Source organism: Schistocerca serialis, chromosome 9, assembly GCF_023864345.2.
Source record: "Schistocerca serialis cubense isolate TAMUIC-IGC-003099 chromosome 9, iqSchSeri2.2, whole genome shotgun sequence".
In the NCBI taxonomy this organism is placed as follows: domain Eukaryota; kingdom Metazoa; phylum Arthropoda; class Insecta; order Orthoptera; family Acrididae; genus Schistocerca; species Schistocerca serialis.
In genome coordinates this window covers 211,302,144-211,326,741 of record NC_064646.1, presented here as the reverse complement: position 1 = coordinate 211,326,741, position 24,598 = coordinate 211,302,144, and the positions used below count along the sequence as shown (strand labels likewise).

At 38.7% G+C, this 24,598-nt stretch overlaps 1 protein-coding gene across 3 annotated transcripts in view; it reads right to left on the bottom strand.

Annotated features, from left to right (window-relative positions):
* Window positions 1-11: 11 nt before the first annotated feature.
* The window catches only part of LOC126418690 (probable ribosome production factor 1), a 55,660-nt gene continuing 31,073 nt past the window's right edge, over window positions 12-24,598 (bottom strand). For all 3 annotated transcript variants that reach the window (XM_050085586.1, XM_050085587.1, XM_050085588.1), the window contains exons 4-5: window positions 2,119-2,343; window positions 12-542 (exon numbers count right to left, since the gene is read on the bottom strand). In XM_050085586.1, the coding sequence (XP_049941543.1) occupies window positions 222-542; window positions 2,119-2,343 (546 nt within the window). In that variant the 3' untranslated portion in view covers window positions 12-221. The remainder of the gene's footprint in view (window positions 543-2,118; window positions 2,344-24,598) is intronic.

Here is a 24,598-nt window from a genome sequence, read left to right as displayed (position 1 = left end):
ATTTATTTTATATCAGGGTTAATATCCATACATTCAGTTTTTATTCTCCTGAGCTCTAATTCTTTGTAATGGTTTCACATAGGAAATCTTGCTTTACATATAATATGTGATAAACACTTTACACTATTTCACCGATAGTGTAAATTTCTATCCTGCTGTGCGAACATTGCCAGTATCCTCCGCACACATACTGTCATTTCAGCACAAAAGATGGCATCCAATTACAGGTAAAACTTCCTCCTTGAAGCCTCCAATGTGTGCCGGCGACCAGTCTTGTCCCACTCAAACTCTCCGGTCTTCGTGTCGAAGGTGCCATGCTGCAACCACCGTAGTCGTAGAGTGAAACGGGGACCTAATTCACGTAGGGACACCTTCTGGGCAGACTTGTACTGGTACATGTGGTGCCGAAAGAAAATGTAGTCTCTCTGGTTGTGAAAAGTGACGACACGCCTGCCTTTGAATTCAGGGTCTGGATTGAATAGCACACCCAGAATGTTGGCAACAGTGTGGCCCAGGCGAGTGGTGAAATTGTTCAGTATTACCTGCAAGTCACCACACAATACAGTCAACACAGAGATAGGTAACTGTTAAAAGTAGCAAGCAAAGGAAAGGAAGCTAATGAGAGAAAAATACAAGTTGATCAGTACGTGTAGAGCATTCTACTCTTGTCCAAACTATACATCTCTGCCTCTTTGCACTTTTACCTTGCCCTTTGCATATTTCTCACTCTATGAGCTTACCTTGCTACTCCTGTCTTCCATTTTTCATTATACTCTGTCAACCTCACTGATCTATTATTTTCTTTGACTTTTCTCCCACTTCTACCTTACCTTTACATTATTTCTTTTTCCTGTTCACAGTTTCTCTCTTGTGTCTTTGTTGTAGTTTTATTCAGTCTGAACGTGGTCCAATGCATCTCCCCACACTAGTCTATCATAAGCAACTGCAACCTACATCTGTTTCAACCTCTTACTGTATTTGAGCATTTGTCTCCCACAACAATTCTTACCAATCCCACACTTACCTCCATTACCAAACTGACGATTCCTTGATTCCTCACGATGTGTCCTATCAACCAATTCCTTCTTGTAGTAGGTTGTACCATAAATTTCTTTTTTCCCCCGAACCAGTTCATTAACCTCTCAGTAGTGATTCAATCTACTATCTAATCTTTAGCATTTTCCAGCAGTACAACATTTCAATAGCTTGTACTTTCTTGTTGTCTGAATTCTATTTACTGTCCCCACTTCACTTCCATTCAAGGCTACACTTTCGACAAAATATCTTCAAAGAAGACTTTCCAACACTTAAATTTATATTCAATGCTACAAATTTCTCTTCTTCAGAAAATACTTTATCTTGTTGTTACCAGTCTCCATTTATATTCTCTCTACTTCAGCTATCAGTTATTTTGCTGCTCAAATAGCAAAACTCTTTTACTAGTTTTAGTGCCTCATCCCCTAATTCATGGAAACTACTTTTCTTTCATATTTACCCATCTGACTTAAGAGTGACGAGAGAGATGATTTGTTTCCCCTGTCACACTCCTTACCCCCCCCCCCCCCCCCACACTCTCTCTCTCTCTCTCTCTCTCTCACATATTGATATGTTAGCAGAAAGTGCATCGACTGATATTTACAGAAATAAATGTAGCATGTGGGTGTTAAACACAATGGTGACCAAATGTGATATAATTGGATAGATAAGAAATCTACTCACCAAGCAACTGATGAAAAAACGAGTGTAACAGTTTTGGAAATGTATACTCATGTGAGTATTTCAAATCTCATTCGGTGCAGTCTCCAATAGTCGGTTTTTCCTTCCCATTCCATCTGGTACGTCTCCCCTGACCCAGGATTCTGGGTGACTTTTGCATATCCCTCCCCCTTTCCTAAACCTCACCAGTTCTTTTCCTTCATTCCTCTTCCTTCCCCTTCAACTATTCTGTAAGAAGAAAGACCCAGTGGGTCTGAAAGCTTGCACATTTCTATAACTTTTAAATGTGTTTTCTCCCACTGCTGCTTGGAGTATATTTTTATCCATCCAGTTATCATATACATGCAAACATTGATTATTTTAGTCAATATTAATGTAAGAATTTTACAAAGTGTGACTTACTTCTGGCTTATGCTGTGATATTTCCTTATAGTTGCGCTTGAGGTCTGTGGTTAGCTTTACATTGCTAAGCTTGAAATTTGCAGTTGGGCCATCTGGTAAGTGAACAACCAGTAGGCCATTTGGCTGCCGCTGATCCTCATTGATTACTATCAGATCTGAGAAGCCTTCTCGTTTGCAACTCTCAACCATCTTCTTCACACCAGATCGATTACGGTACCGAGTGATCTGTTATGAAAGCAAATTAACTTCTAATGTGAGACAAGCTACATACACCTGTTGGCTCTAGTACATAACAGGTAACAATTTAAATACCTTGTTTAATGTACAGCACAGCTATCAAAGAAATTAATACAATGTTGGAAAATGTTAGGCAGAACCCAAACAACAGTAATAGTAAAATATACAATCATACAAACCATACTGAGAAAGCATGTAGCAGATAATCAAATACAGTAGGTGCTCGAAACCTCTTTTCAAACATGTTGAGGATAAAACACATGAATTATTTGCACATACATGTGTATTAGAACATTACATTTACATTTCTTCTAGCTGACACTCTGAATTTGTTCTTTTGTCAGTATACAGGAAAATGAAAGAAACAGGGAGTGGGAGAGAGAGAGTGTAAAACAGAAGGACACTGAAGGAACTAAGAGTAGAGTTTACTGTCCAGTGAACACAAAAACTACTAGAGACAGGGCACTATCTCAGTTGGAGAAGGAATTCCATGATCTAACAAATTCCACATTCTTTAATATTTCTGGCAGCCAGATTCCAGTTTTTCTTGTATCATACACTAGTAACACAAAGTTTCTTTTCTGGTTCATATATTGCTGTTTTTACTTTAGGGCTTTCAATCTGAATTAGATTACACGGTTCATCCAGGAACAACTGCGTTAGAAAAATCACAAAAGGCTTCTGCCATACAGACAAATAACAATGATAAGTGTGTGATTGTCACAATAAAAATGTGTTGTTATAAGCTATGCACAATCCCTATTTAATGGAAAATACAAGCAAAAACATATGTAGTTGTCATACAAAATTAAAAATTGTAATCCTCACCAATACACTGAATGAAATATGTATAAGCGAAGGAAATTAAATGTACAATACAATGTTTATACAATAATTCATGGCAATGAATTTCATCAGTTCTTGAAAAACCACAGGTGTGTAACAGCAAGTAAAAACTCATCAAAAAATTGAAATTGGTGTCTAGGTATAAGGCAACAGCTATTTTCCAACATGCTACAACAACAAATTATATGTCAAAACATGCATTTCTGTGAGATCTTTTCTTTGTGCTCACCTACAAAAAAGCAAAAATTTATGAACATGGTGAATTAAACCAAAAACGGTGAAAGGCACTAGACTCTAAAGCCGCATACACACTGAACTTGAAACACATTTATGAAACATGTTTCAGGTAACTTGATGTGGAAACATGTTTCCATGAATGAAAACATATGTCCGTAACAGTGTTGGTGTAGATCAAAGGAAAAAATGTTTCAGGTGAGCTACCGCATGTCACTGCTGTACAGTGCTGGTGCATATTTATATGTCGCACTGTGTAGTCTGTTATAAAGAGTTGTTAGGTTTTTTATTTTCCCTTGCTGTGTTAAGTTTTTCCAGGGGACGGGGGTTATGCAGTGAACGAGACTGCAAGCCATTGAGTTGTTGTCATTGTACAAGGCTAAGGGCTGCTTGTGGAATACATGAAGCAAGCAGTACAAGAAAAGCAACAAAACACAAGACCCTCTGCAGAGAACTGCTGCTACATTTGGTAGAATACTGACAAAGACTGTGTAGAAAAGAAAATAAGGTCGTTTGTCATATCTTGCTTTGAAATGCGAAATGAATACTCAAGGCTCTGGAATGAAACTCATGTTGCCAAAAAACTAAGATTAGCAGCATGTCTAGTTGTAACTGCTTGCTGAAATTTCTGTCTATTTTTAAGAAAGGTTGATAACATATTTGCCAGAAATTCCGAATCATTAGATGACATCTGAGTGAAATTATGGAAATTACAACTGTCTTCCGTATTCAGTTCCTACATGAGCAAGTTTCCCCACCAGTTCTTCTATAGTATGTTTTCCCTCACCAATGACAATGAGTGTATGCAAACCAACAAATTGATTTCAATCAGTAACTAATGTGATGTTATCAACCATTACCAACTTCTATACAAACTCTCCCTCATCAAAATATTACCATAGTTTTAAAACCAATTACGAAATTCTTTGATAAACACAACCACCTTCTGTAAAACTCCAAAACACTGAAAAATGGCTGCATGGCCTGCAGGCCAAAAGTCATGATAAACAAAATGTAAAGAAAGATGGAGATGCCTTTCAATTTTGTTTTCATGAACCTTCAAGTATTAAAAATGCAGCACCACATATTACAGCTCCCTCTCGGGACATGACATGGCAGACAATGCAAAAACAATACAACAAATAGTGTTGCGATGATGCAAATACACTGAGAACTGGTTGTTTCTTGTATCTGTGGCAGCAAAGTTGGAAACAGATGTGAAACACTGCAGGAAACAATATTTCCAACTGAAACACGTTTTCAGTGGCAGTGTGGATGCAGCTTAACACGTGGGAGGTGTGTGTTTTCCTTGTGTAGCCAGCAGCACTACAGCACACTCTGGTGATGAGAGCACAGTGACCTCCAGTGTATTGCTTGAAGACATTTACTTGTTCAATGTACTGAGTAGTCAAAATGGAGCATTCTGCGCAGTATTGCCAACACACACCATTTACACTTAAAACTTGTCTCTTGTTGTAGCGTAAACACACAAGTTTTCCTTCACAAGTGGTACTTACTTATACCAATGAATATAACAAAGTTAAGCCTGCTGTGATTTCAGTGTTTCTCTGTCCCAGCAGTCCATCACATTTATAACAATCTGTCTGCCATCACAATGCATTAAAAACTATTGAGGACTGCAACAAAGACGAACAAGTTATCACACAAATGTTCACTGAAAACATCTTCTTAATTGTCATGCCACACATAGCAAATGGAGTAGCCTATGTTGCCTGCAGTCGGTGGAGGCACGATACATTCCAGATTCTGTCAAGACTCCAGGGAGAACTCCTGAAAGTAAATGAATGCACTGTAGTGGAGGGTTTGCTATAAACTGATCACATCAGCTGCACTTTAGAACAAGCCACCCAGTAAGCTTGCGGTTCATCGCTCTATATGCAAGAAGCCACAGCATTAGTGCGATGTCACCATGTTACACTGCAAGTGGAAAACAAACACCCAAGATGTTACAAATATCGGAGATGATGTAATCCAGCATTTTTCCACCATATTTCACAGTTTACACTTTATTTCACAATATGAACTCTTAAATTTTTGCTGTTTTTGAGGAGAATGACAGAACCGTCAAAACTGTGTGTTTTACAGTATAATTTGTGGCAAATAGTGAGTAGGGAAATGCCTCAGTTACCTCGTACATCATTGCAAAAGTGATAGTCTTTTCAACTACATACCCTACAGTCACAAGGGCCTATTATAGGAGATAAAATTTTGAAATTCCTTTTTTGTTTGTTTATGTCCTTGCGATTTGCTTATGTCAGTTGATGTTACGCATGTTGGTAAAACTGCTACCTAGCAGGAGAAGAAATTCTTGAACCGACTTTGGTTTATAGCTCCTGTGCTTGTTCATAACCTAGTGCTTTAAGAATTTTGAATGTTTCATTGGCTAAGATCTGTAAACTTACTATGTGTGTCAGAGTGGTGTGGAGGTCGCGCTGGCTGTTGGGTGACATAACAAGTCACCAGCCAATAAGAGCTCACTAGCTGGAAATGGTCTTTTACTTGATTCTGAGGGAGCATATTCTTTGAGAGTCAGTGTTTGAATTTAAAAGGCTGATGATCACTCTTGTTGCTAAATACCATTCATCAGAAATACATTAAAAAAGACGAGACTGATTTATAAGTCATACAAGGAAAGTGGGTGGCTGGACACCTTTGTCACATATTTGCTTGGTCCAGAACACTTTGCTTCGACTGTCCTGTTTTTCCATTGCTGCCGCAACCTAGCAGTAGCTGTATTATAATCATGTGGTGAAGCTAAATGTTGCAAGTTCTGTTGGCATTGCCAATCATGTATTATGTCAGCGTTTCCTCTCTCCCATCTCCCCTCTCCGCAATGGCCTAAAATATCCCTTAACTCCATCACCACTCGCAGTGCAAACCGACTGTCTTTTGTGCCACATATAACACATTCAGTCACGTCAATAGGAAGAAAACGGGATGAAGTCAAGAGAGACATCATGTAAGAATGTAGAATCGAGGTAAACCTTACTAGGGAAAAACATATAATCATGGAATTTTCAACATTGATCTTATGGGTTTTTCACAGGGACTATGAATTTATGGTGTAGAATTGCAAAAAACATAAGATCGGGGAATGAAAAATCAAAGTTCCACCGTAGTGTTATTTCTGGTGCCACAACATATATGATAATGAACTAAGGTCAAGCAAAGGGACTTCCAAGTTTAACTTTTGCAGTACATTGTGTGCTTGATCGGATGTAAGCGCAACACTTTGCCTTTCACAAAAGCTGACACCTACAAGAGTATAGTAAAAGTATCAGTAACATGATAGTCTACTAAGAAACCAATGAAATAGGAACTGTTACAGTAGCAGTTAGAAAGTGAAAACCATTGCTGACACCATATTGTTAAAATTTTATTTCTCCAAGAAAGCAAAAGAAATAAATCTTTCTTCCAAAGAAAGACTGTAAAAGTGAGGAATGGTTAACATGTAAAAGTAATTCAAGAATGGAGAAATCTCTCAAAACTCCATGTCAGGATTGATACAAGATGGAGGAAAGGCAGCCCATGTCCAAATAGTAGAGTTCTACTACTAATAATAATCTCTTGTTGTTAACCATTAGAACATGATCATTAGAATTTGTAAGAAATGACAAGATATGCTTGCAAGGATTAAGGAGGAAAATTCTATTTTCAATGTATCAGTGATGTGTCATTTGCATTCAATAGTGAAACATGTTTCAACACCACTGAAGTAGATTGTATTTAATAAATCTGACAACATTGTTGTTGTGTAAAATAACTATTTAGTCTCTCTGTTTTGTAATTAATTCCAAACAGCTATATTTGATGAAGTTCACTTACTACAACTGATTTCAAAGTTCTGGTGGCATCATCATCAGGCACTAGTCATTGGTGCTTCTAAATCAATCTTAATAAAACATGAATATAATCAAATATGGCTGTTTGGAACTAATTTAAAAAAAAGAGAATAAATAATTTTTATCTGCAAAAATAGTAATTTAGTTGACGTCCCCATTTCTTCAGCAAAATGCAAGATGGAAGATTGACAATATCAGGGGCTTCAGGCCCTTCCTCAAATCTTGCCCAAGCATTTTCATTTTCACTGACATTCTATACAATGTTAACTCTGATTTGCATAGAAAATCAATGACAGATAATGAAAATAATTAATACTATAATATCAGTCCTTTGGGAAGGACACTTCTCTAATAAAATATATTTGTCAAATAGAGACAACAATAGAGAAGTAGTTAACTTGTACAGACAAGGGCAAGGAAGTAAAAGGGAAAAGTTAGCATTAGTGATAACGAAAGAAAGCAATGGATGCAAAGATAGAGAGGGAGGGAGGGGAATGTGTAGAAATGAGGAAATCTAAGTTGAGTGAGGGCAGAGATAATCATTCATTGGGCAAGAGAAAGATAGCAAAAATTTACTGAGAGGAAAGCCCTGCCAATGATAACAAGAAAAGATTCAGATTCCTCTTGAATGCAGCATTGTTTTGGGTCTGACACAGACTACTGAGTCATAAGTTCCCAGAGGACTGAATTGGAGAACGGATAGGAGAAAAATTTCTTTCATGAAGATACTTGAGTTTTTTTTCTGTAATCATTGGCAGAACTTTCCTCTCAGTACTGTAAATCCTAACTGTCCTCCTCTCAAATAATGAACCAGTATCTCTACTCTCATCCACCCCAACTAAGCTTATGAAAGACTAATGTCAGGGTTGCCACAAGTTTCCCCATGTGAAATTCCCTGACATTTCCCTGATTTAAAGACAAGTTTTAGCACTTTTCCCTAACATTTTTTGAGATCTCCAGGGTAAGTGAAGACATAAGTTGACAAAAAATAATATAAGGACTTTTGTATTTCTAAACGTGTGAACAAAAATCTTAAGTACTAACATCAACATCTTGTGTAATGAACTGCTTTTAGATGGAGACAGCAAGCCAAATGGTATATATGTCTAATTAAGACCACTGATGTTATTTTATTTCAATAAAAAGAAACACATTTGGTGACAAAAAATACACATTTTGTTGGAGTCGCAAGACAGATTTAAAATACCTTCACTGCTTTCAGAAATAATCTCAGAAAAAGTAGGCCTCTTGAAAGAAATGTATAAGATGTGGAAGAGTTGGGTGAACCAACACTGAAGGTGGCTGCAAATAAAATGCTGGGTCTACTAAGCTCTGTTATTGTTGGTTATTACCCACTGTGTTATGTCTATTATTCTATAGGTACTGTGTGATTTTTCTTTCAAGAAATACATGAGTAAATAGTGTACAAACTGCCAGTAACAGCCACAATTTTCTTCTTCTTATCATCCAAACTTTCTAATATATAAACTTCTTTTGAAGTGCCAAAATGTTCTAGAATAAATAAAATGTCTATAAAATGCCACACTGTACAATGTACTTGTGGTGAGACAGTTGCAATTCGTGGCCTCTGGCCTGCCGAGGAGCGCCACAGTCCTGGGTCCATGGATAAACCATGAAAATCCGCCACATTACGCCTCACACACACATACAGACAGACAGACCCAGCCTGTGGTCAGATCAGTGAGACTAGATCTGACAGGCAGGGCCCGCACATTAGTGGGAAACTATGGGCTTCATATTGGCAGGTCCGATCTGTTAGAGATACCCACAGAAATGGCCTGCGGTTTTGGCCCGTCACAGAAGTCCACTCGTGTGAACAGCTATTCATGTGTCACAAACACCATGTTGATGAAACGAGACCGCGTTGATCACCTACACAACAAATAACATGTGCAAATACTCTGAGAATCAATACTAATGAGGATATGTAGCAACTCACTGTAAAGGCGACCAATGAGATACAGACAGGCACATAAAAAAGACACTCACACTCTCACAACTAAATTCTTGGCTATAGCCTTTGTCAGAAAATGAGAGCGCATACACATTCACTCAGACACAGCTCACGCACACACGACCTTAGTCTCTGGCTGCTGTGTCAACAAGCTCTGAGAATCACATCTAAACAAACCCCTCCTGATGTCGCCCTGCCTCTCATCAGCAGCTGCTGGGCTAACAGCAAGTAGTGGTGGCAGCACTGACTGCAAGCTGAGGGGAGGGGAGGGAAGGGGAGGGGAGAAGTAGTAAGAACGAGTCAGAGAGTGTCACACGTACTCAGCTAAGCCCAGCAGCAACGAAGCATGACATCTCAGTAAACAAACAATTTCATGTTACTGAGACAAAACGAGATTTTTCCAGTGGGTTTATTTTTTTTTCCAAATTTCTGTGATATTTCCATTATATGTTTGAAATTCCCTGATTTACATAACTTGTGGCAACCATGAACATTATCAAACGACTGGATTAATTTATTTATTTTATGGTATTTGGAGGACATTGAACCAGTTCTTAAGTGGTACAAACATTCGTTGCACTAAAAAACAATTTTTTTTCAACTAAAAATAATATTACATAATACCACATTTTCTCTTATTCCCATGACTATTGAGAACATTTTAGAAATACAGCAACAAAAGGTAATACAATTTTGGTTTTCTAGATACACTTCCACAATCATACAATATTATACTAAAGAGTTTGCCTCTTTAGCAAACTGGTCAGCATGTCTGACTGCCAGGCAGTGGGCCCAGGTTCTATTCCCTGCTACGTCAGAGGTTTACTCCACTCAGGTCTGGGTGTTGTGTTGTCATCACTATTTCATCATCATCAATATGCAAGTTGCCCAATGTGGTTTCAATGGAAAAGACTTGCGACCGAAATTTCCCAGGTCAGGACTCCCGGCTATCAATGCCACACAATCATTCATTTATTACACTGAAGATTAGAATTTAACTTCATCTGTAATTATGTTTATGTAGCTTGGTAATATGTTATACAGTAGTTATGCCTTTTTCGAATAGTGCTGGATTTGTATGCTAAACATATACATAATTTGTCTGTCTTCTATAATAGCTATGAAGGATTCATTACAGAAGGTACAAAGATCACTACTGTTCAATTTCTCTTATATAATAATTAAATTTTTTAATTTGTACATACAAGGAAATGACACAATTTTACTTTCTCTAAATAGATGCCTGCATGACATTCTTTGAATTACTTTTAGTATTTTCCTAATTAATACTTTCTGTTGTATGTATATACCTAGAAATTTTTACAATCTGTTTTGAAGATTGACTGTTTGTTCAGTACAATGTAGGAATTAGCTCATGTCGTATTGTGTGGTGAATATGTCCAGTGCAACAGTTTTTTTCCAAGTTTATAAATAACCATTTGCCTCAAAATACTCTCTCCGTTACTGTTTTGATGTTTTCTTCCAATATTTCTTTCATATATACTGTTAATAAGATTACAGTAATCTGCAATTTACATGTTAATTTCTTGTCCAGCATGTGGAGCATGTTGACACAGGTTTCACAACATTAGTATTGATTTTGAATCAAATGCCAGTGTTAGTAGCACTTTTCTTATTATTTTACAGACAGTGACCAGTCTCAACCACTAAGGCCATTACTCATTAGCTACACTGTATGTCAGGTATCCTGAAAGGACACACAACGGCATATCAGTCATGGTTTTTAAAATAAAAAGTGCAACTGGTGCTGACATGTTATTCGAAATCATTTACATATATTAAAAACAGGATAGGAGCCAATATGGAGCCGGGGGACACATTGTGTTCTATTGCTAATAGAGCTGATAGATGAGTTTAACTGCCACATTTTCTTCAAGTGTCATCTCTTGCACCATTTACTTTGATGGGGCTAGGATTTAATCGTCATGTGCTGCTCACCTTATACCTACACTTCCTATCTCCTAAGTAGCTTATCATGGCTGAATGTATCAATAGCCTTTGGAACATCCAGAAATATGCTCAAAACATGATCCAATCTAATGCCTGCAGTGCTTCATGAGGAAAAGGAAAAACAGTTGCTCGAGTTGAATGAGTCCTTCTAAATCCACATTGGGATTCTACTAATAAGTTTTGCTTATATAAGAAATCTGACAGTCTTTTATAAAAATGTTTTCAAGTGGTTTGGAAAGAGTGACAACAACAAAACTCATATAATTTACCACTACCTTCCAGCTTCCTTTTTTATGAGATAGTTTCACTATTACAAATTTTAAGCAGCTGAAATATTCCAGTAGAGAAGGACGAGTTTATAAGATTTCACAGTTTATGCCTGCACATTTTTTATAACCACGTATTGTATATATATAACACGAATTCTTTACAGACGAATGGAAAAACTAGTAGAAGCCAACCTCGGGGAAGATCAGTTTGGATTCCGTAGAAATACTGGAACACGTGAGGCAATACTGACACTACGACTTATCTTAGAAGAAAGATTAAGGAAAGGCAAACCTACGTTTCTAGCATTTGTAGACTTAGAGAAAGATTTTGACAATGTTGACTGGAATACTCTCTTTCAAACTCTAAAGGTGGCAGGGGTAAAATACAGGGAGCGAAAGGCTATTTACAATTTGAACAGAAACCAGATGGCAGTTATAAGAGTCAAGGGACATGAAAGGGAAGCAGTTGTTGGAAAGGGAGTAAGACAGGGTTGTAGCCTCTCCCCGATGTTATTCAATCTGTATATTGAGCAAGCAGTAAAGGAAACAAAAGAAAAATTCGGAGTAGGTATTAAAATCCATCGAGAAGAAATAAAAACTTTGAAGTTCGCCAATGACATTGTAATTCTGTCAGAGACAGCAAAAGACTTGGAAGAGCAGTTGAATGGAATGGACAGTGTCTTGAATGGAGGATATAAGATGAACATCAACAAAAGCAAAACAAGGATAATGGAATGTAGTCGAATTAAGTCGGGTGATGCTGAGGGAATTAGATTAGGAAATGAGACACTTAAAGTAGTAAAGGAGTTTTGCTATTTGGGGAGCAAAATAACTGATGATGGTCAAAGTAGAGAGGATATAAAATGTAGACTGGCAATGGCAAGGAAAGCATTTCTGAAGAAGAGAAATTTGTTAACATCGAGTATAGATTTAAGTGTCAAGAAGTCGTTTCTGAAAGTATTTGTATGGGGTGTGGCCTTGTATGGAAGTGAAACATGGACAATAAATAGTTCGGACAGGAAGAGAATAGAAGCTTTCGAAATGTGGTGCTACAGAAGAATGCTGAAGATTAGATGGGTAGATCACATAACTAATGAGGAGGTATTGAATAGGATTGGGGAGAAGAGAAGTTTGTGGCACAACTTGACCAGAAGAAGGGATCGGTTGGTAGGACATGTTCTGAGGCATCAAGGGATCACCAATTTAGTACTGGAGGGCAGCGTGGAGGGTAAAAATCGTAGAGGGAGACCAAGAGATGAATACACTAAGCAGATTCAGAAGGATGTAGGTTGCAGTAGGTACTGGGAGATGAAGAAGCTTGCACAGGATAGAACAGCATGGAGAGCTGCATCAAAGCAGTCTCAGGACTGAAGACCACAACAACAACAAACAAACATATTGTACAGGGTTATTACAAATGATTGAAGCGATTTCACAGCTCTACAATAACTTTATTATTTGAGATATTTTCACAATGCTTTGCACACACATACAAAAACTCAAAAAGTTTTTTTAGGCATTCACAAATGTTCGATATGTGCCCCTTTAGTGATTCGGCAGACATCAAGCCAATAATCAAGTTCCTCCCACACTCGGTGCAGCATGTCCCCATCAATGAGTTCGAAAGCATCGTTGATGCGAGCTCGCAGTTCTGGCTCTTTTCTTGGTAGAGGAGGTTTAAACACTGAATCTTTCACATAACCCCACAGAAAGAAATCGCATGGGGTTAAGTCGGGAGAGCGTGGAGGCCATGACATGAATTGCTGATCATGATCTCCACCACGACCGATCCATCGGTTTTCCAATCTCCTGTTTAAGAAATGCCGAACTTCATGATGGAAGTGCGGTGGAGCACCATCCTGTTGAAAGATGAAGTCGGCGCTGTCGGTCTCCAGTTGTGGCATGAGCCAATTTTCCAGCATGTCCAGATACACGTGTCCTGTAACATTTTTTTCGCAGCAGAAAAAGGGGCCTTAACCTTTAAACCGTGAGATTCCACAAAACACGTTAACTTTTGGTGAATTGCGAATCTGCTGCACGAATGCGTGAGGATTCTCTACCGCCCAGATTCGCACATTGTGTCTGTTCACTTCACCATTAAGAAAAAATGTTGCTTCATGACTGAAAACAAGTTTCGCACTGAACGCATCCTCTTCCATGGGCTGTTGCAACCGCGCCGAAAATTCAAAGCGTTTGACTTTGTCATCAGGTGTCAGGGCTTGTAGCAATTGTAAACGGTAAGGCTTCTGCTTTAGCCTTTTCCGTAAGATTTTCCAAACCGTCGGCTGTGGCACATTTATCTCCCTGCTTGCTTTATTCATCGACTTCCGCGGGCTACGCGTGAAACTTGCCCGCACGCGTTCAACCGTTTCTTCGCTCACTGCAGGCCGACCCGTTGATTTCCCCGTACAGAGGCATCCAGAAACTTTAAACTGCGCATACCATCACCGAATGGAGTTAGCAGTTGGTGGATCTTTGTTGAACTTCCTCCTGAAGTGTCGTTGCACTGTTATGACTGACTGATGTGAGTGCATTTCAAGCACGACATATGCTTTCTCGGCTCCTGTCGCCATTTTGTCTCACTGCACTCTCGAGCGCTCTGGCGGCAGAAACCTGAAATGCGGCTTCAGCCGAACAAAACTTTATGAGTTTTTCTACGTATCTGTAGTGTGTCGTGACGATATGTCAATGAATGGAGCTACAGTGAATTTACGAAATCGCTTCAATCATTTGTAATAGCCCTGTATATAATCTATTTTTGTGGAGTATTTAGTTTCTAGTAGTTTAATTTCATGCTGTGCTTCCTGTACATCTAGTCATGAGAAATTGTGTGTTATGTAGTCATTTCATTTTTGTCCTCAGATGTGTGTAATTTTTATAAGCGATAGTCTGCTCAACGAGCATTTCAGCCTACAGTGTAACCACCTTGCTGGGGATGATAACTGTCACATAAAAGTAATATCTTGAAGTTGAACAGGAGTAATTTTGATAAAAAACACCAACGGTTGGCAAGAACTTAACTCCTTTTTGTTGTTCTGTTGCAGTTGATTCTTCCTGCAAATTTCTTAAGTGATGATGGGCCAGAGAACTCTGTGATTCTCTAATAATGTGAAAAGTCAAAATTTCAGGTATTGTATTGGCTCTGCTGCGCGATTTCTCGCAGGTCTTATAAAATCTAGAAAATAATTTGAACATTGTTGCATATAGTAATTTTGTTAATTACAACCACAGAAGTTGTTCAAAATTATAGAAAATGTTGTCAGTCTGAGGTTACAACTGAAATACACGGAATAGTATACAAAGTCAAAAACATATCTGTCATTTTCATGGAAAGATACGTGAAATTATGCAAATAAACAATGCTGATTACATTTTTGTTACCTGAACTGAAACTATATCATGCCAAGTATTCCTACCATGCTTCCTCCTCTAAATATGAGTACATTATTTTTTAGTGTAGACAGAATTTCAATATATAATCCAGTAGCCTAAATAAACACTTTGTTTACATTGTCAACTAGTTTCTTATTGTGAATTACAGTAATTACAAAATAATTAGATGCCATTATGTAAAACAATAGCATAGCAAGTTGACAGCATGATAATCGGAATTGTTACAGGTTTCGAGCATTATAAAATATGGTATATTTGGTACTTCTTTTGTTAAACAATCGTTTATAAATCAAAAGTTGTAACTGCAATCAAATGAATCTACGATATATGTTCCTACCACTGGATGGACATAATATTAGCCAACATTTTGCCATGAAGTTGTTGAGAATCACACTACACAGCTCGAAAGGTGAAATTAGATATATGGTTCCTACCCAATGACTTAACAGTTAATCAAGAGATCCAAATTAGCTTCGAAAGCATATGAAAAATGGGCTGTTACATTTTAAGCCACAGTTACAAGACAACTGTTACACACATTAGCTAAACCTATTGGGCTGCTGGCAAGTTTTGAATTTTCATGTAACTGAATATTTTTACTGTTCTTTTTTATATTCCAAACAGCTTTCATTTTATGAATTTCTTATCAAGCTAACTGTTCCAACATTTTGGCACCTTTTATTTTCCCTTAGCACTGCATTATAATTTCTAAAATATTTATCATTTTAGAAACCCTAGGGAGGAATTGCTTCTGAGCATATGATTTTTTTCTTTTCTTACTTTTTTTTTCCTAAAGTGATCCAGATGTTTCTGTGAGCTACTTTTAATTTTTTAATTTTAAGTAGAAAAGTTGTCAAACTGTTTAAATATGTCTAGGAATATATTAAATTTAGGGAATGAGCAAGCTTTCGGACCAGTAGTTCCACCTTCTGACAGAAGGTTCAGGGAGAAGGAAGAGGGAGGAAGGAAAAGGACTCTTGAGGTTTAGGAAAGAGGGAAAATTACAGAAAAGTCGTCCGGGAGTCAGATGAGACTTACTGGATGTGAAGAGAAGGACAGACTGATCCCCTGACGCAAGATTCTGGGCAACTTTTTCATAACTCCCCGTTTCCTAAATCTTGCCAGTCCCTTTCCTTCTCTGTTCTTACTTCTCCTTCTACCATTCTGCCAGGAGGAGGAGCCACTGGCTCTGATAGCTTCCACATTTTCTTAACTTTTATGTTTTTCTCCTGCTGTCACTTTGCAAGTAGATTTTTTATCTTTTAAATTACATTACATTTTCAAAAATTTATTATTTTTGTTGAAATATACTGATTTTCATAGATATGCTTCTTGGACTACAAATTTGCTTCCATGAATCTTCATTTAAATAATGCCTAAATACTTCCTATTTCTTAAGATCTACTTTTGTACTATGTTGACTTGCTATTCTGAGAGTACTGCTTTCCAAGTGGAAATTTATGGTTTGGCCATAGTTTTCATGCGACATCATCAGAAGCTGAGGACATGTTACTGTTTTTAAAGACTGAACATACATTTTCATAGTCTCCTTTGGTGGTTTTACACACACTGGACAATTTTTCTTTTACAAATGTGTCATTTTATTTCTTCGAAGTTGATATTTCATATTCTAATGCCTCAATGTCATTTTGTAGTAACTTAATAATGAATAATACACATGTGTCTTAAGCAAGCATTCATGGGTGGTTCAGGTCTTATGAACTTCTCATTATTTCTGCAATATGAAACTATGCAGGAATTCAGCGTAACTGATGACTGGACTATGTTTTGTGACAAGTTAAAACTGCACGTCTGGTCAGGCCTTTAACTTGAATATCCACTCTTCATAGGCACTTGTTTCATTAACTAACACTGCAGTGCAAGCCACACTGACCAATTCTTCCAATTTAATTTCTCTATAAAATTGTAAGGAATGGAAGTGGCCCAGCAGCAAGTTTTGAGCTGGTGTGTAAAGTATACTCAAGCAGACCTGATAGTATGGCACTTCCTACTAAAGCCATTGTCCTACCGCATGTCATGGGTGGGCGCACATGTGATCTCTCACTCACCAGGGCTGATAAATTATCATCGTCACAGCAAAAATAGATTAATTAGAAATTAAAAAGCCCTTACAGCTAGAAATGATATTAATTAATTTTGAGAATGTTTTTACTGGAGGTTTTGTATGCATTGCAAGGGCAGACAAGAGATACCAAAGAGGCAGTAATGATCCTCTCGAATGAGATATTTTCCGTAAGTTTGGTCGGTCATAATTGCTGTTAAGCCAGAAGTTGATAATTTTTAATCAACATCGCATTTTCAATTGTAAGAGAGCCCTTCATGCGAAGTTTGAAAGGTCCTTTGCACACGAATATACCAGAGAAGTGCCAGAGAAGCAGTTCTGGCTGTTAGAAGTCAGTGTTTGGTAACCCTTCACAACTAACGCTGGTAATACACTACCATATTTCTTTGTCAAAATTGATATGTGAAATATTTATGTCAAAGAAATTTGATGGTGTAATAGGGAACTTTGTCAAATCTCGCCTGTCATCAAATAAATATTATCAAATCTAGGGCCTCGCTGTAGATATGACCATAAAAGTAGCTTGTCTTCTGTTCACTGCAATGTGAAATGTTACCACTTGGAGTGCTAGCTTCGCTGCAGTGTTCTGTCATCAGTAGTGTGTTTGTAAAGATGGCTGTGAAGTTTAATTTGTGTGTGCTGTCAACTATAAAATTAATAGAAATGTATGAAGCTGATGAGGCGCTTTACAACGTGAGGCACCCCGAGACCAAAAATTTATTAAGAAGACTGGAGAGAGCCATGAGATATGGCCCAGGTGAACTGCTGACGACGTAAAAAAGAAAATTAAGAGCCCCGCTAAGAGTACTCTCACGAGAAAGCAAAAGTTCATATCATGAACTTTCACTTTCTCATGAGAGTAGCTTTTATATCCAGTCTTCTTAATCTATTTTTGTACTCAGAATGACTCACAATGTCAAGCACCTCATCAGCTTCATACATTTTCATTAATTTTGTAGTTGTGAGACACAAAATGTAATTATTACTTTGATCTACAATAAAAATAGTTCTCATTGCACATAAAGTGTACTGAGCTTTTATTTACTTTCAGATATTGGTCCTTACTGCTTTATAAATTGCTTCACACGTTTCTGACTATTATTTATTATTTTAGTTAATGTGCACTGTGGTATTTGAGTGCTGTACTGTTGTAAGCTAGAGTAAAACTCTCCTGTAGCAAGAAATCAGTGTGTTACTGTGAGCCTGTCTTCTGCAGATATAGCAGTTCTTAAGTGAGTATTGTGCTTTGTGATATGACGAGAGACTGCACTGAGCAAATACTGAAATGTCATCCATTCTTAAGTAATTTATGTACAACTTGACGTCCTCTACTAGAAGCTCACATAACAAATTTTGTTGAATGCTTTTATCATCTTGCCATAAAACCCACGGCTTCACCCACATGTTTCTTTTTTTTCCCCCGTTTCCCTTCCAAATGCGCACACAGTGCAATTGTGGTACACGCAACAACTGAGCATAATAACAAGTTGTTGTTGTCAGCCATCTTGAACTTTGACTAAAATATGGTGACTGTGTAATACCCCTTTTTAGCACCATGTCAAATATCTTTCTCAAACAAATTTGATGAATATTTGATCATATCTTTGATCAAATCTTTGTCAAAGAAATATGATAGTGTAATACCGGCCTAAGCAACCTGCCCAAAAGTGTGAACATGAGCATAGTTAGGTTGGCTATGAAAGATACTCCCCTCTGAGCAGCCTTATTCTTTGAAACCCAAATTGTTAAATAACCCCCATGGCAAGAGCTCTGCCTCGCTGGAATATGAGTTTTCTCCTATCAAGATACATTTTCCGGGCTGCTTCAATCAGTTTCCAGGTACCACATATTCCTACCTTTTAAAAGCTATGTTGAGGCAGTTTAACTATGTGCTGCAGGCACCATAAGGTTTGATAAAAGACTGTCAGTTAGTTAGAGAAAAAGGTAATGATCTTGATGCTCACTAGTTATGATGATCAGATCAAATGGAATTACAATGCCAACTTGAAATTACAATCACACTCAGTCCACTGATGCATCCACACCGCTGTTAAATTAATCTGCCACCGCCATGTGCCATCAATAGCATGTCTCTAATGTACATCTTCTCAGTTACACATTTTATTCCCTTATTCCCTGTCCTCTGTTTACTTATGTAGCCTTGATTGACTGAGCACTGTCTACTGGCCCAGTAATAATTTTCACGTATCCAGGCACTTTTGGCACCTCTATCAGTGCCTTTTTACCCTTTTCAAACAGTGAGTTTCATTGTTAAAAGTTTGTAGGAATGCAGATATTTAATTAAGTTGGTGATTGACTCTTATGTAAGCAGAATTGTGCTAGTCCCTCCGTCCAGTCTACACACTGATTCTCAAGACAATGTCGAATCATAAAATTAGCACATCACAAATCACATAGAAAAACAAAGAATACCCTACAAACTCATGCACATGCCCAAAAATCATACTGTCTGATCTAGACCTTTCAAACAAAAGGGAAAAAGCAGTGGAAAGAATTAAAATAAATCACAGATAGCTGCGGCTGGATGATTACTGGAATAAAACAGAATATGCACTCTGTTAAAATTCGGCGTACAGTGGTTAGCACACCACAGACACCCCAAACCACGGAGTCCTCTCACTGGAGGAGGAAGCCATGCTTTAAGGGACAGTGCCCAATTCAGAAGCAGGTCAGGGCCACTTCATCCCATGAGAGTGATTGTCGTGAGAAACAACACAGCCACATAATTGGCTTCACCACCTGCAGTCCTTCACTAGCAACCACTCTTCTTCCCACAATTGCACGGATTTCCAACTCACAGCAAAACAACAGCGTGCAGAGAAGGACACACTGTTTAACATCATGTTTCCTGCAGGCCTCCTTGGTGGCATTGTCTGCTTTTTCATTTCCTCAAATTCTCACATGCCCAAGTACCCAGTGCAATGGCACCTGCTTCACCTGCTACTGTAAGACACACAGCTGGTTGTGTATTAACGAAGCAACTTTCCCTTGAGGGTACATGTGCTGCAACTGTAGTGCACTAAGGGAATCAGATCAGTGGAAAATCCATTTGCCCTGAAAATGCCTCATCTGCTCTGGTGTCTTCAGGATCGCATGGAGCTCTGCAGTAAATACGTTGCATTCACAAGGAAGGCAGATCCTGAAGCCAAGCTCAGGGAACATTACTGAACAGCCAAGTAAGTCCCCTCGTTTGGAGCCATCAACATACAGAACTTCACAGGATGCCAATTCAAAATGTTAAAAAACAGAGATTCAAGCGTAAAATCTGAAGTGCAGTCTTTCTTTTAATGTATAAGTCTAAAATAATTTGTGCCTCTTTAGAACCTGGGCATAAAACATTAAAACCAGCTGCACCCATCCCCGAAAGGCAATCCTTTGTGTGAATCCCATAATGCCTCTTATCACTCACTGATTATGAAAAAGCCTGATGGCCAGGCAACAGTGTGGTATGCCACTGTGTATAACATTGTGTTTTATAGGTCTGTCGCACTCTGAGAAGTCCTCACCATGTGTGGGGTGGCGACTCACTAGCCTGAGCACCAAGGCACAGTATGGTACTGGTACTAAAAGTCCCAATGGCAAGCTGAATTCTTTTATCATGCACCATGTCCAATAATTTCAAATAAGATAGTCATGCAGATCTGTACATCATGTACCCATCATCAAGATGAGATCACATGAAGGCCCCGTAATACTGGAGCAGACAAGTTTGATCCTTCCACCCCTGAATAGTGTTTTAAAATACTGACTGCTTTTAGGGGCTGTCTTTTCAGATCCCTAAGGTGTGGCAACCATTTAAGTTCAGAGTCCAAAGTGAAGCCCAAAAACTCCACTGTGTCTTTAAAATTAAGAACTGCCCTCACCTGTAACTCAGTCAAGTCTAAAATTTAACCTAACTGGGTAAGAAGAGCACATCAAAGACTTCTTGATGGAGAAATTAAGACCCCTGTTCTCCTTACATTACTCCCACCATCGAATAGTCAGTTGCAAGTGGCAAGTAGTTGTTGCAAGACACAAGGAGGAACAAAGGACAGAGACACTATTCGAGTTTAGGGGCTACACCAAGTGAGCTGAGGCATGACTGGAATTTGGACTGAGGTGGGAGACGTGCTAGGGCATTCTGTGCAGTAGTGCCAGCATGGTGTAGAGATCAATACATATGCCTATTAAGCACAGACCTGGGTTCAAATGCCGGCCATGGTACAAATTTTCATTCACTGCTTCAGTCCGCATATGTTCTCCTGATCAAAGAAATCAGAGAGGATGTCACCAACTTATTTATCTAAAATAGCTCAGTGAGAGGAAGAAACTTATACAGATGGGAAGACCTCATCAAAAACTGCATTCATTGAGCTGTCTGAGTATAATATGCCTCCAAGTAGTACTGTAGGCCTCCTGGATTCCAAAAGCTGTATCCAGTACCTAAAAACAGTGCAGGTACTCTTGCTATATAGCCACCTCCTGGATCGGCAGGTGTAGTGATATCTCTTGACCCCACATTGAAAACAACTAGAGAGCTACCTGATTTTTAAGGTCCAGACAAGGCGGTGTTTGACCATCTGGTCCAAGGTCTTTTCCATACAATGAGGGCAACATTACAAAAACTACGTCAGTATGTGTGGTCCTTCCAAAGTTTTAAAAGTGGAATTAAAACTGCTCTCACCATATGTCATAAAAGGATCCCGACGTCCAAATAAGGTTAAAAGGTTAAAAATGTTCAGGGTTTCTTTGCTCTGCCCGGTGACATGTTGTCACATACTATGTTGTTGTTGTGGTCTTCAGTCCTGAGACTTGTTTGATGCAGCTCTCCATGCTACTCTATCCTGTGCAAGCTTCTTCATCTTCCAGTACTTACTGCAACCTACATCCTCCTGAATCTGCTTAGTGTATTCATCTCTTGGTCTCCCTCGACGATTTTTACCCTCCACGCTGCCCTCCAATGCTAAATTTGTGATCCCTTGATGCCTCAGAACATGTCCTACCAACCGATCGCTTCTTCTTGTCAAGTTGTGCCACAAACTCCTCTTCTCCCCAATTATATTCAATACCTCCTCATTAGTGATGATCTACCCATCTAATCTTCAGCATTCTTCTGTAGCACCACATTTCGAAAGCTTCTATTCTCTTCTTGTCTGAACTATTTATTGTCCATGTTTCACTTCCATACATGGCTACACTCCATACAAATACTTTCAGAAACCACTTTCTGACACTTAAATCTATACTCAATGTTAACAAATTTCTATTCTTCAGAAACACTTTCCTTGCCATAGCCAGTCTACATTTTATATCCTCTCTACTTCGACCATCATCAGTTATTTTGCTCCCCAAATAGCAAAACTCCTTTACGTGTCTCATTTCCTAATCTAATTCCCTCAGCATCAACCGACTTCATTCGACTACATTCCATTATCCTCGTTTTGCTTTTGTTGATGTTCATCTTATATCCTCCTTTCAAGACACTGTCCATTCCGTTCAACTGCTCTTCCAAGTCCTTTGCTGTGTCTGACAGAATTACAATGTCATCGGCGAACGTCAAAGTTTTTATTTCTTCTCCATGGATTTCAATACCTACTCCGAACTTGTCTTTTGTTTCCTTCACTGCTTGCTCAATATACAGATTGAATAACATTGGGGAGAGGCTACAACCCTGTCTCACTCCCTTCCCAACCACTGCTTCCCTTTCATACCCCTCGACTCTTATAACTGCCATCTGGTTTCTATACAAATTGTAAATAGCCTTTCGTTCCCTGTATTTTACCCCTGCCACCTTTAGAATTTGAAAGAGAGTATTTCAGTCAGCATTGTCAAAAGTTTTCTCTATGTCTACAAATGCTAGAAATGTAGGTTTGCCTTTCCTTAATCTTTCTTCTAAGATAAGCCTTAAGGTCAGTATTGCCTCATGTGTTCCAACATTTCTACGGAATCCAAACTGATCTTCCTCGAGGTCGGCTTTTATCAGTTTTTCCATTCGTCTGTAAAGAATTCGCGTTAGTATTTTGCAGCTGTGACTTATTAAACTGATAGTTCGGTAATTTTCACATCTGTCAACACCTGCTTTCTTTGGGATTGGAATTATTATATTCTTCTTGAAGTCTGAGGGTATTTCACCTGTCTCATACATCTTCATCACCAGATGGTAGAGTTTTTCAGGACTGGCTCTCCCAAGGCCGTCAGTAGTTCTAATGGAATGTTGTCTACTCCTGGGGCCTTGTTTCGACTTAGGTCTTTCAGTGCTCTGTCAAACTCTTCACGCAGTATCCTATCTCCCATTTCGTCTTCATCTACATTCTCTTCTGTTTCCAGCATATTGTCCTCAAGTACGACGCCCTTGTATAGACCCTCTATATACTACTTCCACCTTGCTGCTTTCCCTTCTTTGCTTAGAACTGGGTTTCCATCTGAGCTCTTGATATTCATACAAGTGGTTCTCTTTTCTCCAAAGGTCTCTTTAATTTTCCTGTAGGCAGTATCTATCTTACCCCTAGTGATATAAGCCTCTACATCCTTACATCTGTCCTCTAGCCATCCCTGCTTAGCCATTTTCACTTCCTTTCGATCTCATTTTTGAGTTGTTTGTATTCCTTTTTGCCTGCTTCATTTACTGCATTTTTATATTTTCTCCTTTCATCAATTAAATTCAATATTTCTTCTGTTGCCCACGGATTTCTACTACTCCTCGTCTTTTTACATACTATAATGGACCCTATCTTCAGTAGGTGATGTTTCATGAGCTACAAATAATGCAGAATCCAGCTCCCACAGGGAGAAGGAGCTGTTGCATTAATCAGTCCTGGAACTGGTACCAACTGCCACTCTCAGTACACATCTTGTAGGTATCAGAAAGCTGAATCCTGACTGTCAGTGGTGGTAAATGTGGCAAAACAGGCTGTCATTGTCTGGTCAATGTCTTGCTTGTTGATTGAGACTACCATGCTTCATTACTGCAGTCACTGTGGTCTCCCTGTTTTCCCAGAAATCCTCCTTATGGTCTCCCCTATGGCTGAACAGTTACTGGGACAGTTTATGGTGGGCAGACACTGTTGCCACAACCTCTTATTGCTGTTTCTAATAGTCTGGCACCATTTTGCCCTGACTACTCAAAATGCTGTACGACTCTCTGCACTTGGCCGGCACTGAACCTACATACAGCTTCCCACCTGTCCTTGAATATAGACTGGCATTTGTTGTTCCACCAAAGGACAGCTGTCCTTTCCGAAGAGAATACCAAGTGATCTATAGCAGTGAATGACCCTGTTGCAGTGCCGAAGTGTGTGCTCTGCTCCGTGTTTAACAAACACACAAAACGACATGAGAAGGTTAGCTCCCAGTTGCTTTAACCCTGGGGCAGGTGGCTGCAGAGCCCAAAGCACATTGTGTACATTAACCCTTCGAATGTCATGTTAACTATCTCACACCCACACACTCCCAGTGCGCAAATTCGTCAATACTTCATTTAGTTTCCATTACCTTATAAATTCGCTGTTAGATGGTGCTAATGACTTCATAACACACTCTTGTGTTGTGTTTTGTACTTACAAAGATGCCAAGAACCAAGAACATAAGAATGAAATCGCAAGATGTGTCT